Below are 13,832 nucleotides of genomic sequence, written 5' to 3' on the forward strand. Positions count from 1 at the left end.
TTCTAAGAATGTGTCCATTTCTTCCAGGTTGTCCATTTTATTGGAATAGAGTTGCTTATAGTAATCTCTCATAATCTTTTGTATTTCTGCAGTGTCAGTTGTTACTTCTCCTTTTTCATTTCTAATTCTATTGATTTGAGTCTTCTCCCTTTTTTTCTTGATGAGTCTGGCTAATGGTTTATCAATTTTGTTTATCTTCTCAAAGAACCAGCTTTTAGTTTTATTGATCTTTGCTATCGTTTCCTTCATTTCTTTTTCATTTATTTCTGATCTGATCTTTATGATTTCTTTCCTTCTGCTAGCTTTGGGGTATTTTTGTTCTTCTTTCTCTAATTGCTTTAGGTGCAGGGTCAGGTTGTTTACTCGAAATGCTTCCTGTTTCTTAAGGTAGGATTGTATTGCTATAAACTTCCCCCTTAGAACTGCTTTTGCTGCGTCCCATAGGTTTTGGGTCGTCGTGTCTCCATTGTCATTTGTTTCTAGGTATTTTTTAATTTCCTCTTTGATTTCTTCAGTGATCACTTCGTTATTGAGTAGTGTATTGTTTAGCCTCCATGTGTTTGTATTTTTTACAGATCTTTTCCTGTAATTGATGTCTAGTCTCATAGCATTGTGGTCGGAGAAGATACTTGATACAATTTCAATTTTCTTAAAATTACCGAGGCTTGATTTGTGACCCAAGATATGATCTATCCTGGAGAATGTTCCATGAGCACTTGAGAAAAATGTGTATTCTGTTGTTTTTGGATGGAATGTCCTATAAATATCAACTAAGTCCATCTGTTTAATGTATCATTTAAAGCTTGTGTTTCCTTATTTATTTTCATTTTGGATGATCTGTCCATGGGTGAAAGTGGGGTGTTAAAGTCCCCTACTATGATTGTGTTACTGTCGATTTCCCCTTTTATGGCTGTTAGTATTTGCCTTATGTATTGAGGTGCTCCTATGTTGGGTGCATAAATATTTACAATTGTTATATCTTCTTCTTGGATCGATCCCTTTATCGTTATGTAGTGTCCTTCCTTGTCTCTTCTAATAGTCTTTATTTTAAAGTCTATTTTGTCTGATATAAGAATTGCTACTCCAGCTTTCTTTTGATTTCCATTTGCATGGAATATCTTTTTCCATCCCTTTACTTTCAATCTGTATGTGTCTCTAGGTCTGAAGTGTGTCTCTTGTAGACAGCATATATATGGGTCTTGTTTTTGTATCCATTCAGCCACTCTGTGTCTTTTGGTGGGAGCATTTAGTCCATTTACATTTAAGGTAATTATTGATATGTATGTTCCTATTCCCATTTCCTTAATTGCTTTGGGTTCGTTATTGTAGGTATATTCCTTCTGTTGTGTTTCTTGCCTAGAGAAGTTCCTTTAGCATTTGTTGTAAAGCTGGTTTGGTGGTGCTGAACTCTCTCAGCTTTTGCTTGTCTGTAAAGGTTTTAATTTCTCCATCAAATCTGAATGAGATCCTTGCTGGGTAGAGTAATCTAGGTTGCAGGTTTCTCTCCTTCATCACTTTAATTATGTCCTGCCACTCCCTTCTGGCTTGTAGGGTTTCTGCTGAGAGATCAGCTGTTAACCTGATGGGGATTCCCTTGTGTGTTATTTGTTGTTTTTGCCTTGCTGCTTTTAATATGATTTCTTTGTGTTTAATTTTTGACAGTTTGATTAATATGTGTCTTGGTGTATTTCTCCTTGGATTTATTCTGTATGGGACTCTCTGTGCCTCCTGGACTTGATTAACTATTTCCTTTCCCATATTGGGGAAGTTTTCAACTATAATCTCTTCAAATATTTTCTCAGTCCCTTTCTTTTTCTCTTCTTCTTCTGGAACCCCTATAATTCGAATGTTGGTGCGTTTAATGTTGTCCCAGAGGTCTCTGAGACTCTCCTCTGTTCTTTTCATTCTTTTTTCTTTATTTTGCTCTGCATCAGTTATTTCCACTATTTTATCTTCCACCTCACTTATCCGTTCTTCTGCCTCAGTTATTCTGCTATTGATCCCATCTAGAGTATTTTTCATTTCATTTATTGTGTTTTTAATCGATGCTTGATTCATCTTTAGTTCTTCTAGGTCCTTGTTAACTGTTTCTTGCATGTTGTCTATTCTATTTCCAAGATTATGGATCTTGGAAATAGAATCTTGGATCAGCTTTACTATCATTATTCTGAATTCTTTTTTAGGAAGACTGCCTATTACCTCTTCATTTGTTAGGTCTGGTAGGTGTTTATCTTGCTCCTTCACCTGCTGTGTGTTTTTCTGCCTTCTCATTTTGCTTATGTTACTGTGTTTGGGGTCTCCTTTTTGCCGGCTGCAGATTCGTAGTTCCCGTTGTTTTTGGTGTCTGACCCCAGTGGCTAAGGTTGTTTCAGTAGGTTGTGTAGGCTTCCTGGTGGGGGGGACTAATTCCTGTGCTCTGCTGGTTGAGGCTCGATCTTGTCTTTCTGGTGGACAGGTCCACGTCTGGTGGTGTGTTTTGGGGTGCCTATGGCCTTATTATGTTTTTAGGTAGCCTCTCTGCTAATGGGTGGGGTTGTGTTCCTGCCTTGCTAGTTGCTTGGCATAGGGTGACCCGCATTGTAGCTTGCTGGTCGTTGACTGAAGCTGGGTGCTGGTGTTGGGATGGAGATCTCTGGGAGATTTTCGCTGCTTGATATTATGTGGAGCTGGGAGGTCTCTTGTGGACCCGTGTCCTGAAGTTGGCTCTCCCACTTCAGAGGCACAGCACTGGCTCCTGGCTGCAGCACCAAGAGCCTTTCATCCACCCGGCTCAGAATAACAGGGAGAAAAAGTAGAAAGAAAGAATTAGTAGAAGAAAGAAAGAGAGAGGGAAAGAAAGGAAGAAGGGAAGAAAGGAAGGAAGGAAGGAAGGAAGAAAGAAAGGAGGGAGGGAGGGAGGAAGGATGGAAAGAAAGAAGGAAAGAAAGGAGGGAGGGAGGGAGGAAGGAAAGGAAGAAAGACAGGAGGGAGGGAGGAAGGAAAGAAAAAGCAAGTGGAAAGAAGAAGGGTGGGAGGGAGGAAAGAAAAAGAAAGAAGGAAAGGAGGAGCGGAGGGAGGGAGGGAGGAAGGGAGAGTAGGAAAAAAAGAAAGAGCAGGTAAAGTAAAATAGAATAAAGTATGAAATATAGTAGCGTTATTAAAATTAGAAAGTAATTATTAAAAAAAAAAAAAAAAAACCGGACCGATAGAACCCTGGGACATATGGTGGAAGCAAAGCTATACAGAGAGAATCTTACACAGAAGATTACACATACACATTCACAAAAAGAGAGCAGGGGGAAAAATCAAAAATCTTGCTCTCCAAGTCCACCTCCTCAATTTGGGATAATTCGTTGTAAAAAGAGGAAAAGGGCGAGAAGTCTGAAATCTTGCTCTCTAAGTCCACCTCCTTAATTTGGAATAATTCGTTGTAAAAAGAGGAAAAGGGGGTAAAGTCTTAAATCTTGTCCTCAAAGTCCACTTCCTCAATTTGGGATGATTCGCTGTCCATTCATGCACTCCACAGACGCAGGGCACATCAAATGGACCGTGGAGCTTTAATCCGCTGCCTCCGAGGCTGCACAGAGAGATTTCCCTGCCTCTGCTCTCACAGCTCCCGGGTCTCAGCCTTGCACCTGGCCCCGCCTCTGCGCGTAGGTCGCCGGAGGGCGTCCGTTCTTCGCTCAGACAGGACGGGTTTAAAGGAGCCGCTGATTCGGGGGCTCTGGCTCACTCAGGCAGAGGGGAGGGAGGGGCGCGCAGTGTGGGGCGGGCCTGCGGCGGCAGAGGCCGGCGTGACGTTGCAGCAGCCCGAGGCGCTCCGTGCGCTTTCCCGGGAAAGCCGTCCCCGGGTCTCGGGGACCCCGGCAGTGGCGGGGTGCACAGGCCCCCCGGAAGGCGGGGCGGACAGTGACCCGCGCTCGCACACAGGCCCCGCGGCGGCGGCGGCAGCGGCGGCGGCGGCGGCGGGCCGCGGCGGGCGGCGGTGGCTGCGGCGGCGGCGGCGGCGGCGGGCCGCGGCGGCGGGCGGCGGCGGGCGGCGGCGGCGGCGGCGGCGCCCCACGCCCGTCTCCGAGGTCCGTGCCTTACCCGCGGCTCGTGCCTGTCTCCGGCGCTTCCCCAAGCAGCCCTCTTAATGCCCTCTCCTCGCGCACCAGGAAACAAAAGGGAAAAAAGTCTCTTGCCTCTTCAGCAGCTCCAGACCCTTTCCCCGGACTCCCTCCGGGCTAGCCGAGGTGCACTAACCCCTTCAGGCTCTCTTCCTGCCGCCAGCCCCAGTCCTCTCCCTGCGCTCCGACTGAAAGCCGATACCCGAGCCTCAGCTCCCAGCCCCGCCCGCCACGGCGGCCGAGCAGACAAGCCTCTCGGGCTGGTGTGTGCCTGAGGGCACCGGTCCTCTGTGCCAGAATCTCTCCTCTTTGCCCTCCGCACCCCTGTTGCTGTGCTCTCCTCCGCTACTCCGAAGCTTTCCCCCTCCGCCACCTGCAGTCTCCGCCCGCGAAGGGGCTTGTAGTGTGTGGAAACCTTCCCCCCTTCACGGCTCCCTCCCACTGGTGCAGGTCCCGTCCCTATCCTATTGTCTCTGTTTATTCTTTTTTTCTTTTGCCCTACCCAGGTATGTGGGGAGCTTCTTGCCTTTTGGGGGGTCTGAGGTCTTCTGTCAGCGTTCAGTAGGTGTTCTGTAGGAGTTGTTCCACGTCTAGATGAATTTCTGATGTATCTGTGGGGAGGAAGGTGATCTCCGCGTCTTACTCTTCCGCCATCTTCCTCCGGGGGCTCTGTAGCTCTTTTAAAACCTTATCCATGTTTCAGTTCAATTGGTTCAGTAAGATTTCTAGCTTTTCTGGAATCAATTTTGATAAATTTTATGTTTTGGTAGCTAATTACCCATTTTATTCAAGTTTTCAAATGTACTTTATAGAGTCAAGAAGATTCTTTAATTTTTTTCTGGATGCTTGTGACTTATTTTTTAATAGATTACCCCCATTATTTATTGATTAGATTAAGTAGCAGTTTATCTATTTTATTGATTTTCCCTAGACAACCAGACTTTGAATTTAATTACTTACTGTATTATATTTTTGTTTTTATAATTTATTATTTTCTGCTTTTATCTTTATTTTTTTCTAATAATGCAATTGTTAAGGAAATTTAGTTATTTCTGAGATATACATTTTAAAGTAATAACTAGAATTATGACTTATATTGTTATACCAGAACATATAAGATTTTTAGAAATTTCACGTAATGTCTGAAACATTTATATTAACATATTTCCATACAAGTAACCCAAAGAAAGTTTAATATTAGTTGTTTGTGTTTTTTTTTTTTGTACTGCAGGTTCTTATCAGTCATCAATTTTATACACAGCAGTGTCTACATGTCAATCCCAATTGCCCAATTCAACACACCACCGCTCCCACCCCACTGCGGTTCTCCCCCCTTGGTGTCCATACGTTTGTTCTCTACATCTGTGTCTCAACTTCTGCCTTGCAAACCGGTTCATCTGTACCATTTTTCTAGGTTCCACATACATGCGTTAATATACGATATTTGTTTTTCTCTTTCTGACTTACTTCATTCTGTATGACAGGCTCTAGATCTTTTCTTCTACTTTACTTGGGTTTATTTTATAATTCTTAACCTAACTTCTTGAGTTGGATCTGTTTATTTTGTATTCCTTTCATTTATTGATATAAATAATGAGACTGTGAATTTACTTCTGAGTATTGCCTGGCCTATATAACAGAGGTCCTGATATGTAGTGTTTCCTTATTAATTTCTAGATTTTTTCATTTTTATTTGAATTTCCTTTCTTAATTGAAATATGGTTGACATACAATATTGTATTAGTTTCAGGTGTACTGCATAGTGATTTGATATTTGCATACATTATGAAATGATCACTGTTAAGTCACCATCTGTCCTTTACAAAGTTATTACAATATTATTGACTATTTCTTATGTTATATATTACATCCCTGTGGCTTATTTATTTTATAACTGGAGGCTTGTAATGCAGTCCCCTTCACCTATTTCATGCCCCCTCCCAACCCCCTCCCATCTGGCAACCACCCATTCGTTCTCTGTATCTATGAGTCTGTTTTTCTTTTGTTGGCTTGTTTGCTTTGTTTTTTAGATTTCACATATAGGTGACATCATATGCTTTGTCTTTCTCTGTCTGGCTTATTTCACTTAGCATAACACCCTCTAGGTCCACCCATGTCACAAATCGCAAGATTTCGTTCTTTTTTTATGGCTAAGTAATATTCCATTGTATATATATGTACCACATCTTCTTTATCCATTCATCTGTTGATGGACACTTAGGTTGCTTCCATATCTTGGCTATTGCAAATAGTGCTGCTATGAACATTGGTGTGCATATATCTTCTCACAGTGCTTTCTTTTTCTTTAGGTAAATATCCAGAAGTAGAATTGCTGAATCATACGGTAGTTCTATTTTAAATTTTTTGAGGAATCTACATACTATTTTCCATAGTGGTTGCACCAATTTATAATTCCATCAATAGTACACAAGTGTTCTCTTTTCTCCACATCCTTGCCAACACTTGATATTTGTTGTCTTTTTGATGACAGCCATTCTGACAGGTGTGAGGTGATATCTCATTGTGGTTTTGATTTGCATTTCTCTAATGATTAGTGATGTTGAGCATCTTTTCATGGGTCTGTTGTATATCTTCTTTGGAAAAATGTCTATTCAGGTCCTCTGCCCATTTTTAAATAGAATTGTTTGTTTTTTGATGTTGAGTTATATGAGTTGTGTATTTTAGACACTAACCCCTCTTCAGATATATCTTTTGTAAACATCTACTCCCATTCAGTAGGCTGCCTTTTCATTTTGTTGATAATTTCCTTCACTGTGCAGAAGCTTTTTAGTTTAATGTAGTCCTATTTGTTTATTTTTGCTTTTGTTCCCCTTGCCTGAGGAGACAAATCCAAAAAAATGTTGTTAAGACCGATGTCAAAGAGCATACTGCCTGTGTTTTCTTCCAGGACTTTTATGGTTTCAGGTCTTACATTTAAGTCTTTAATCCATTTTGAGCTTATTCTGGTATATGGTGTGAGAAAGTAGCCCAGCTTGATTCTTTTGCATGTAGCTGTCCAGTTTTCCCATTGCAATTTATTGAAAAGGCTGTCTTTTTCCCATTGTATATTCTTGTCTTTTTTTGTCGAAGATTATTTGACCATATAAGTGTGGGTTTATTTCTGGGCTCTCTATTCTTTTCTATGGGTTAAAAAATTTGACCAGAAAATGAGGGTTGTTTCTTGGTAAGCATCTGGAAAGAGAAGGAGAAGATGTATTATGTTCATCTTGAGGAGTCATATCATGCTGTTTGGATTGTGCAGTTCTCAAGCAACCCACCAGCCCTTGATAAGTGTAAACTTTCACAGGTCTGCCAAGATTGAGATATTTTCCTCTTCATGAGTTTAAGCACACTTAATAAGGGGAAAACTTTTTTACAGTATCAAACTAAACCAAACAGTCCAAACTTTAAGCTTATTTGAAAGCAATTTTCAGCTTTAGTGGAGTTTCCCAAAGAATGTCAGTGGGGATCCAATTGATAATGTACCATCAAACTTATAATATTCTTCCCTCCTGCCATTTCTCTTTCTTCCTCTCCTGTATCCCTAGGGCAAGCAGAATGGCTGTCCTCACTCTTCTCTCCAGACTCTACCAAGTCTATTCTCTTTCCATCCATATCATGAACTCTGGTCTCTCTTCCCATTCCTCATCTTCCCAGATGTATTCCTCTCTGCCTCCTTCACCCCCACTTACCATGTTGTTTCTTTTCCTCTAAAGAACAATCCTATCAGTCTGTCTCGGAGTTCTTCTTATTCATCAGCTATTTTTATCTATTGATCAGTAGAACAAAAATAACTAAATGGTGGGGCACAAGGCTGTCAAATGCAGAATTCTTAGAAAAATCAGGAGCAAAGTTTGAAAATACTCATGCATTGCAAATTCTTGTCCCAATTATATTTTATTTTATAGTTATGACATTTAAGTCTATAAAGAGTTTAAGAGATAAGATTGTGTGTACTTGTAAAAACAGTATCCTCCTTTTATAGTAAGTCAATATAGCTTTGGTTTTCTTTATTGAGATGTTTGTCTTTCTTCCTAATAAGGAATAAACTTGTACAATAAATGAATTGTTTTGCAGTCTAAAGAAGGTGCATTTATTGTCAGAGATTCAAGACATTTGGGATCCTACACCATTTCTGTGTTTATAAGAGCTGGGAGGTAAGCAGTTGTGATTTTGGTCTCTCTAGAAATAGCAATCCCTGGGACAGTCATTGTTATGGAGACACCATCACATAGAGAATGTGAGAGCCTAACATAGAAAATTGCTGGCCTGGAACTTGGGACAACTAATTGGTTCAAATTTTATCCCCTAACAAGCTCTGTGTGTGACATTGGATAAGTTACATAAACTCTCTCATCTCCTTTTCTCAAGCATCAAATAAGGAGATTTGATTAGTTGTAGCAGACACTGCTGGTGAGATTCTCTCCTCACCTTGGTTCACCCCAGGGTTACCCTGCAGAGAGCTCTCTTGTACTCAGAAAGCTTCTTGTTTCTTTCTGCCTGAGGATGTTCTCTGGCTGTGGGTTCTTGTGGTCCCCAGGGGTGGACTGGAAGTACCTGAGGGTTGGCTTCCTAGGAGTGACCCTCCATCCATGAGGAGTGGAGGATAAGCCCTTCAGCTCCTTTGCACTTTAGTGGGAAGACTCTGAGGTATGTTCCACAGACTCTCATTGCTTCCTAGAGGGATTAAGCCCCAGCGGCCCATAGCAAACCTGCTCATCAGTACACCCGATACGGTTTTCCTCCCTTCTTTGTCTCACATATCTCACAGTGCATTTATTCATTCATTGAACTGATACTTGATTCAATAAATGCTCATAAGTGTCCATTACGAGCTGTACATTTTTGGACACTAGACTTGTCACCTAGACAACTTTCGCTGAAGTTATGTTTGAATCTAAGACCCCAATACCATAGCTGAGGAATTTTCCTGGGATGGGGACGCACCTGTTTAATTTAATCCTATCTACTCTTCAGTGTGTAGTGTTACTAGGATATGAGTTTTAGAGGTGGAGTCCTGTTGCTTAATGATTGACTTGGTTCCAAAGTGGTCTTTTGCTTGTTTATGAACTCACATTTTACTGATTGTAGAAGTATGGAGGCTACCATCAAACATTATCAGATTAAAAGGAATGACTCAGGACAGTGGTACGTGGCTGAAAGACACCTCTTTCAATCAATCCCCGAGTTGATCTGGTATCACCAGCACAATGCAGCTGGTAAGTCAGAAACTTCAAGCTGGGAGAGTTGGGGAGCCAGGCCCCAGAGAGGCAATGCATCTTTGGTCAGACACTTAACAGGAGCAAATATCCCTGTAGAAATGTTTAAGAGTCGAAATACAACCTGTCTTCTGTGCAATTCTCCTCCTCATTGATGCGTTTTTGTTTTTCTAGTCAGGTGGCAAGAGGTAGGTTGATTTTTTTACATTTCTGTCAGGTTAGAAAAATTATAGATGACAAAGAAGCAAAAGGCCATTTAGTCATTATGCATTTGTTCTTGAAATTTACATGGAGCTAAATGTAATAAAATTTCAAATGTCCTAAAGACTCATTCTTCTTTCTCTTTGCCCCTATAAATTTGCTCTTAACTTTAGAAAGTTGCAATAGAAAATTACCCTTAAATATCTCATTCTCTGTTCTTTCTTGTATGGAAAACAGAAAATGTTTTACACAGGACACAGCCTTACACAGTTACAATTTGACTTGAATATACCAGAGGCATATTTAACCCCCTTTCCCAGCTGTAATTTGCAATAATGGCTGTTTTTGCAAACTTATCATCTATGGAAAGATATAGAATTCCAGAAAGTTCCACCATGATTACAATCACAGCTCTGGTCTTCAGCCCTCATCCAACCTGTACTGGACTACTCTGAGCCCACTGGGGGAATCTCCTTACCTCAGTGTTATAGAATTTGGAACCCACTGTAACTTTCATATTCTTTTGACTTCTTTACATGCAGTACTTTTTTAAGATTTTTCTCATGAAAAGTTGTGATGCCCAAACAAATCCCTTTTGGAAAGCGGCCACTTTTCCATTACACTGGTTCTAAATATCAGGAATAAATCCAAGGAAGTTTTTATTCACTTATGGAATGAGTCCACCTGGATATTCCTGATGGTCACTGGGTGTTTGGTTAGAGAGGAAGTGGCAACATGTCTGAGTGGGGCCAGTGAGGACATATTTGTGGCTAGAGATAGAAACCCTTAGAATCAGGAGTTTTCTTCTTCACACTCTTCTTTCCCCTTCCTTCAAAGAAAAAATTTAAGAAACAGAGTGGTGGTGGTGACGTTAAAAAAAAATACCGAGGCAGATCAGGATGTGCTGACCTGAAAAGATGTTAGTGATAAGTTGCTTAGTAAAAAAAAAAAAAAAGGTGCAAAACAGTATATTTATAGTCTTACTTTTAAAAAGTAAATATACACATTCACACATACGTGTATACATAGAAAAATCCTGTTACAGTTTAGGTACTAATTTTTAAACTAATAAGATTATAACAGACTACAAACTATTAATGTTTACCTCTGGGGAATGAGACTGGGGGTAAAGGAAACTTATTTTCTGCTTTGTGGATTGTGCTAGGGTTTTAAAAAATTATAATGTATATAAATTATTCTTATAATGTAAAAAAATACCACACAGATAACTTTTAAAATTAAAGGTAGATCAAACAATAAAAAGAAAGAAAAAACGGGTTGAGAACTTCTAACTATGGTGGCTGTGTATTAGGGAGAAAAGAAAGTAGAAAAGAGATAAGACAAAGAGAAAGAAGGACGATAAGAGGAAAGGCATGGGACTCAGAAATAGTTGATATTTACTGAAGACTTACTTTGGACCAGACCCTATTTTATGTATATTTATTTATTTAATCTTCAGAGAAATCCAGTGAGGTAGATGCTGTTGATGTCTCTATCATACAGAAGAGGAAACTGAGGCATGAGTTGTGCTCAAGGCACACCGTTAATAAGTATTTGCACTGAGATTTGAATTCACAGAAATCTTTGAAACCATTGGAGCCGTAGAACCTACTGGCTCCAGAGTCTGTGTTTAATGACTGTCATCTCCTCCAGAAAGAGGCAACTTAGATCATTGGAGGATCCAGTTTAGATGAGGCTGTGAATTGAAACCCATGACTATCCCGTCTACTTTTTGACTTCTGATCAGTTTAGCTCATGACAATCCATCTCTTTACCAGAAGTAAGGACAATGCAAAGAGAGTGACAGACTTTTTTTTTTTTTCTATCAGAGAGACAAACCATCACTAAACCACTGGTAGTAATTCACAGAATAAAAATATTTGGCAAACAAAAACTTTGAAGTTAGAGGAAGGTGTTAGAGTCTTAAGGAAATTCCTATTATGTTCTTTATTTTGATCATGTGTTATAGAGTCCCAACTTCATGAGGGCTCTAACCCCAACTAGGTCTTCAGAGTCACTGGTAAGCATCCTTTCCTGTTTTCTGTTCAAACTTTTACCATTCTCCTCAAGACCTCCTTTCTAGTATTATCCACTGCCCATGAGTAAATTGCCTAACCATCTACTTCATTAAGAAAATTGAAGTCTAAGGGGTACAAACTATTATGTATAAAATAAGTTACAAGAATATATTGTACAACACAGAGAATATAGCCAATATTTTATAATAACTATGAATGGAGTACAATCTTTAAAAATTGTGAAACATTACACTGTACACCTGTAACTTACATAACATTGTACATCAACTATACTTCAGTTGCATGATTCTCCTGCCTGGTAGACACAGATACCTGCAATCCCACATGCCCTGAACTTCAATGAGGAAATGGAGTTCTTCATCTTATACTACTACTTTCCTTCCAAATTTACTCTTCCTGGTGTATCATCATCAGATAATCGTATCATCATCTTGCCAATTACAGGGGCTGGAAACATGGAAGTCAGAATAGATACATCCATTCTCCTTGCACTTCTGACTAATTATCAAGTGCAATTAATTTCATACCCTATATGTGTCTCATGTAGGTCCCTGCCTCTCCCTGTCTACTAGTACTGCCCTAATCATTGTTCACTTAGATAATTACAGTGGCCTCTTCACTGGTCTTGTTGCCTTCAAGGTTGACTTCCCCTCATCCATCCTCTATACTCATGCCAGATGTAATGTAAATCCAAAATGTAAATCTGACTACACCAGTCCCTTACTTAGGATCTTTCAATGGCTCCCTCCCACCTGCAGGAAGATGTAATGCTCCTTTGCAAAGCATACAAGGCCTTGACCACAACCAGAATATAACCTACCTCTCATGTATAATTTCTTGCCCCTTCTACCTCTCACTCTGCGCTCAAATAGCTCTTCCTGCATCATACCTCTAAGTATCAATATCATCTCATGCCGCTACCTCTGCCTACAATGTGGACTCCTTTTGTCAGATCCATCTCAGGTATCATCTCCTGACAGAAGACTTCTTTGAATCCAACAGTGTGCGAGGTGCTCTTCCTCTGTGTCCCAGAGCACCTTGCGTATCTTCATCACAGAACTTACTCCTTTTACATTGAAATTGCCTCTCTCTGCCTGTCTTCCCTCACTGAGATGGAGCCCCTGTGTGCAGAGTCCTCATTTTCCTCATCTTTGGCCCTCTGGAATCTTTGGGATCTACTTAGAGAAGTGTCTTGCACACAATGGGCACTTAATAATGCTGCTTTCTGTTCTTATGTTGGACAAGTTTGTTCCTGTCTTCCAGCCTTTGCACATGCTGTTCCATCTGCCTGGAATGCTGTTCCTCCTGATCCTTGTAAGATGGCTACTCATCCATCAATGTCAGCATAGCTGTCATCTTGTCAGAAAGGCCTTCTGTGGGCACTCATTCTAAAGAAGCTCTATTTCATCTACTCTACTTCATCTGCTTCATCCACGCATCATCTGCTTTTTCTTGTGTATGCATGTACTTGTTTATTTTCTCTCTTCCCACTGGAATGTAAGCTTCATGAGAGTAGGGACCATCGCTATCTTACTCACTGCTGTCTCCCACCATCTAGATAATGCTTGGCACAAAGCAGTCTTTCAAGAAATGTTAGTTGAAGAAATAAATAATAAATGTTTGTTGAACAAAAACTGAAATTGACTATATGGAATACTACATGTGGACCCAATCAAAAGAAGTCTCATTACTCTACCATGCTATTAAAAAATAATAATAAACTACTCTCAAGAGGAAGATGGGGAAATGGGTACACTTAGACACTGTTGGTGGTTGAATGAATTAGTACAAACTTTCTAGACACTCTTTGATCAGGAAGTCACATTTTAAGGAATTTATGCCTGAGGCAATAATTTGAGAGGTGCATACAGATATATGTTCAAAAATATACAGCATATTTTACAATAGTGAAATCTTGGAAATAATTTTAAGATCTATTTATAGTCATTGACACATGTCAGTTACACTTTGAGTGTAAAAATCTGGCGCAAAACATTTACATTTCTGTGAAACATATCAGATGTTTCAAACACGCATAAGGAAATTTTTGCGAAGATGCTCACCAAAGTGATAACAGTGTATCTCTGGATACCAAGATTTTGTAAGGGACCTTTATTTCATCTTTGTATTTTCTTGGATTCTTTAGTTTCTGTTCAAAGAGCGTATATTATTTTGTGAAAAGTGTTTTTCTAATGGGAAAAATAAGCAAACAGACTAACTGTAGAATGCTTTTTTGTCTGACCTATTTAAGGAATAGCACTATATTCTAGTATATTTGGCTTTTT

The 13,832-nt window shown here is 40.1% G+C and overlaps 1 protein-coding gene across 1 annotated transcript in view; it reads left to right on the forward strand.

The window, feature by feature from the left end:
* Positions 1-13,832, forward strand: part of TXK (TXK tyrosine kinase) — a gene marked incomplete at its 5' end in the record, with an annotated part of 71,276 nt that overhangs the window by 33,389 nt on the left and 24,055 nt on the right. Inside the window, 2 exons of the mRNA XM_081237238.1 lie at positions 8,166-8,245; positions 9,180-9,307. Coding sequence (XP_081093364.1) covers positions 8,166-8,245; positions 9,180-9,307 — 208 coding nt within the window. The remainder of the gene's footprint in view (positions 1-8,165; positions 8,246-9,179; positions 9,308-13,832) is intronic.

This window comes from Mesoplodon bidens (assembly GCF_964165515.1).
Source record: "Mesoplodon bidens genome assembly, chromosome: 1".
Classification (NCBI taxonomy): domain Eukaryota; kingdom Metazoa; phylum Chordata; class Mammalia; order Artiodactyla; family Ziphiidae; genus Mesoplodon; species Mesoplodon bidens.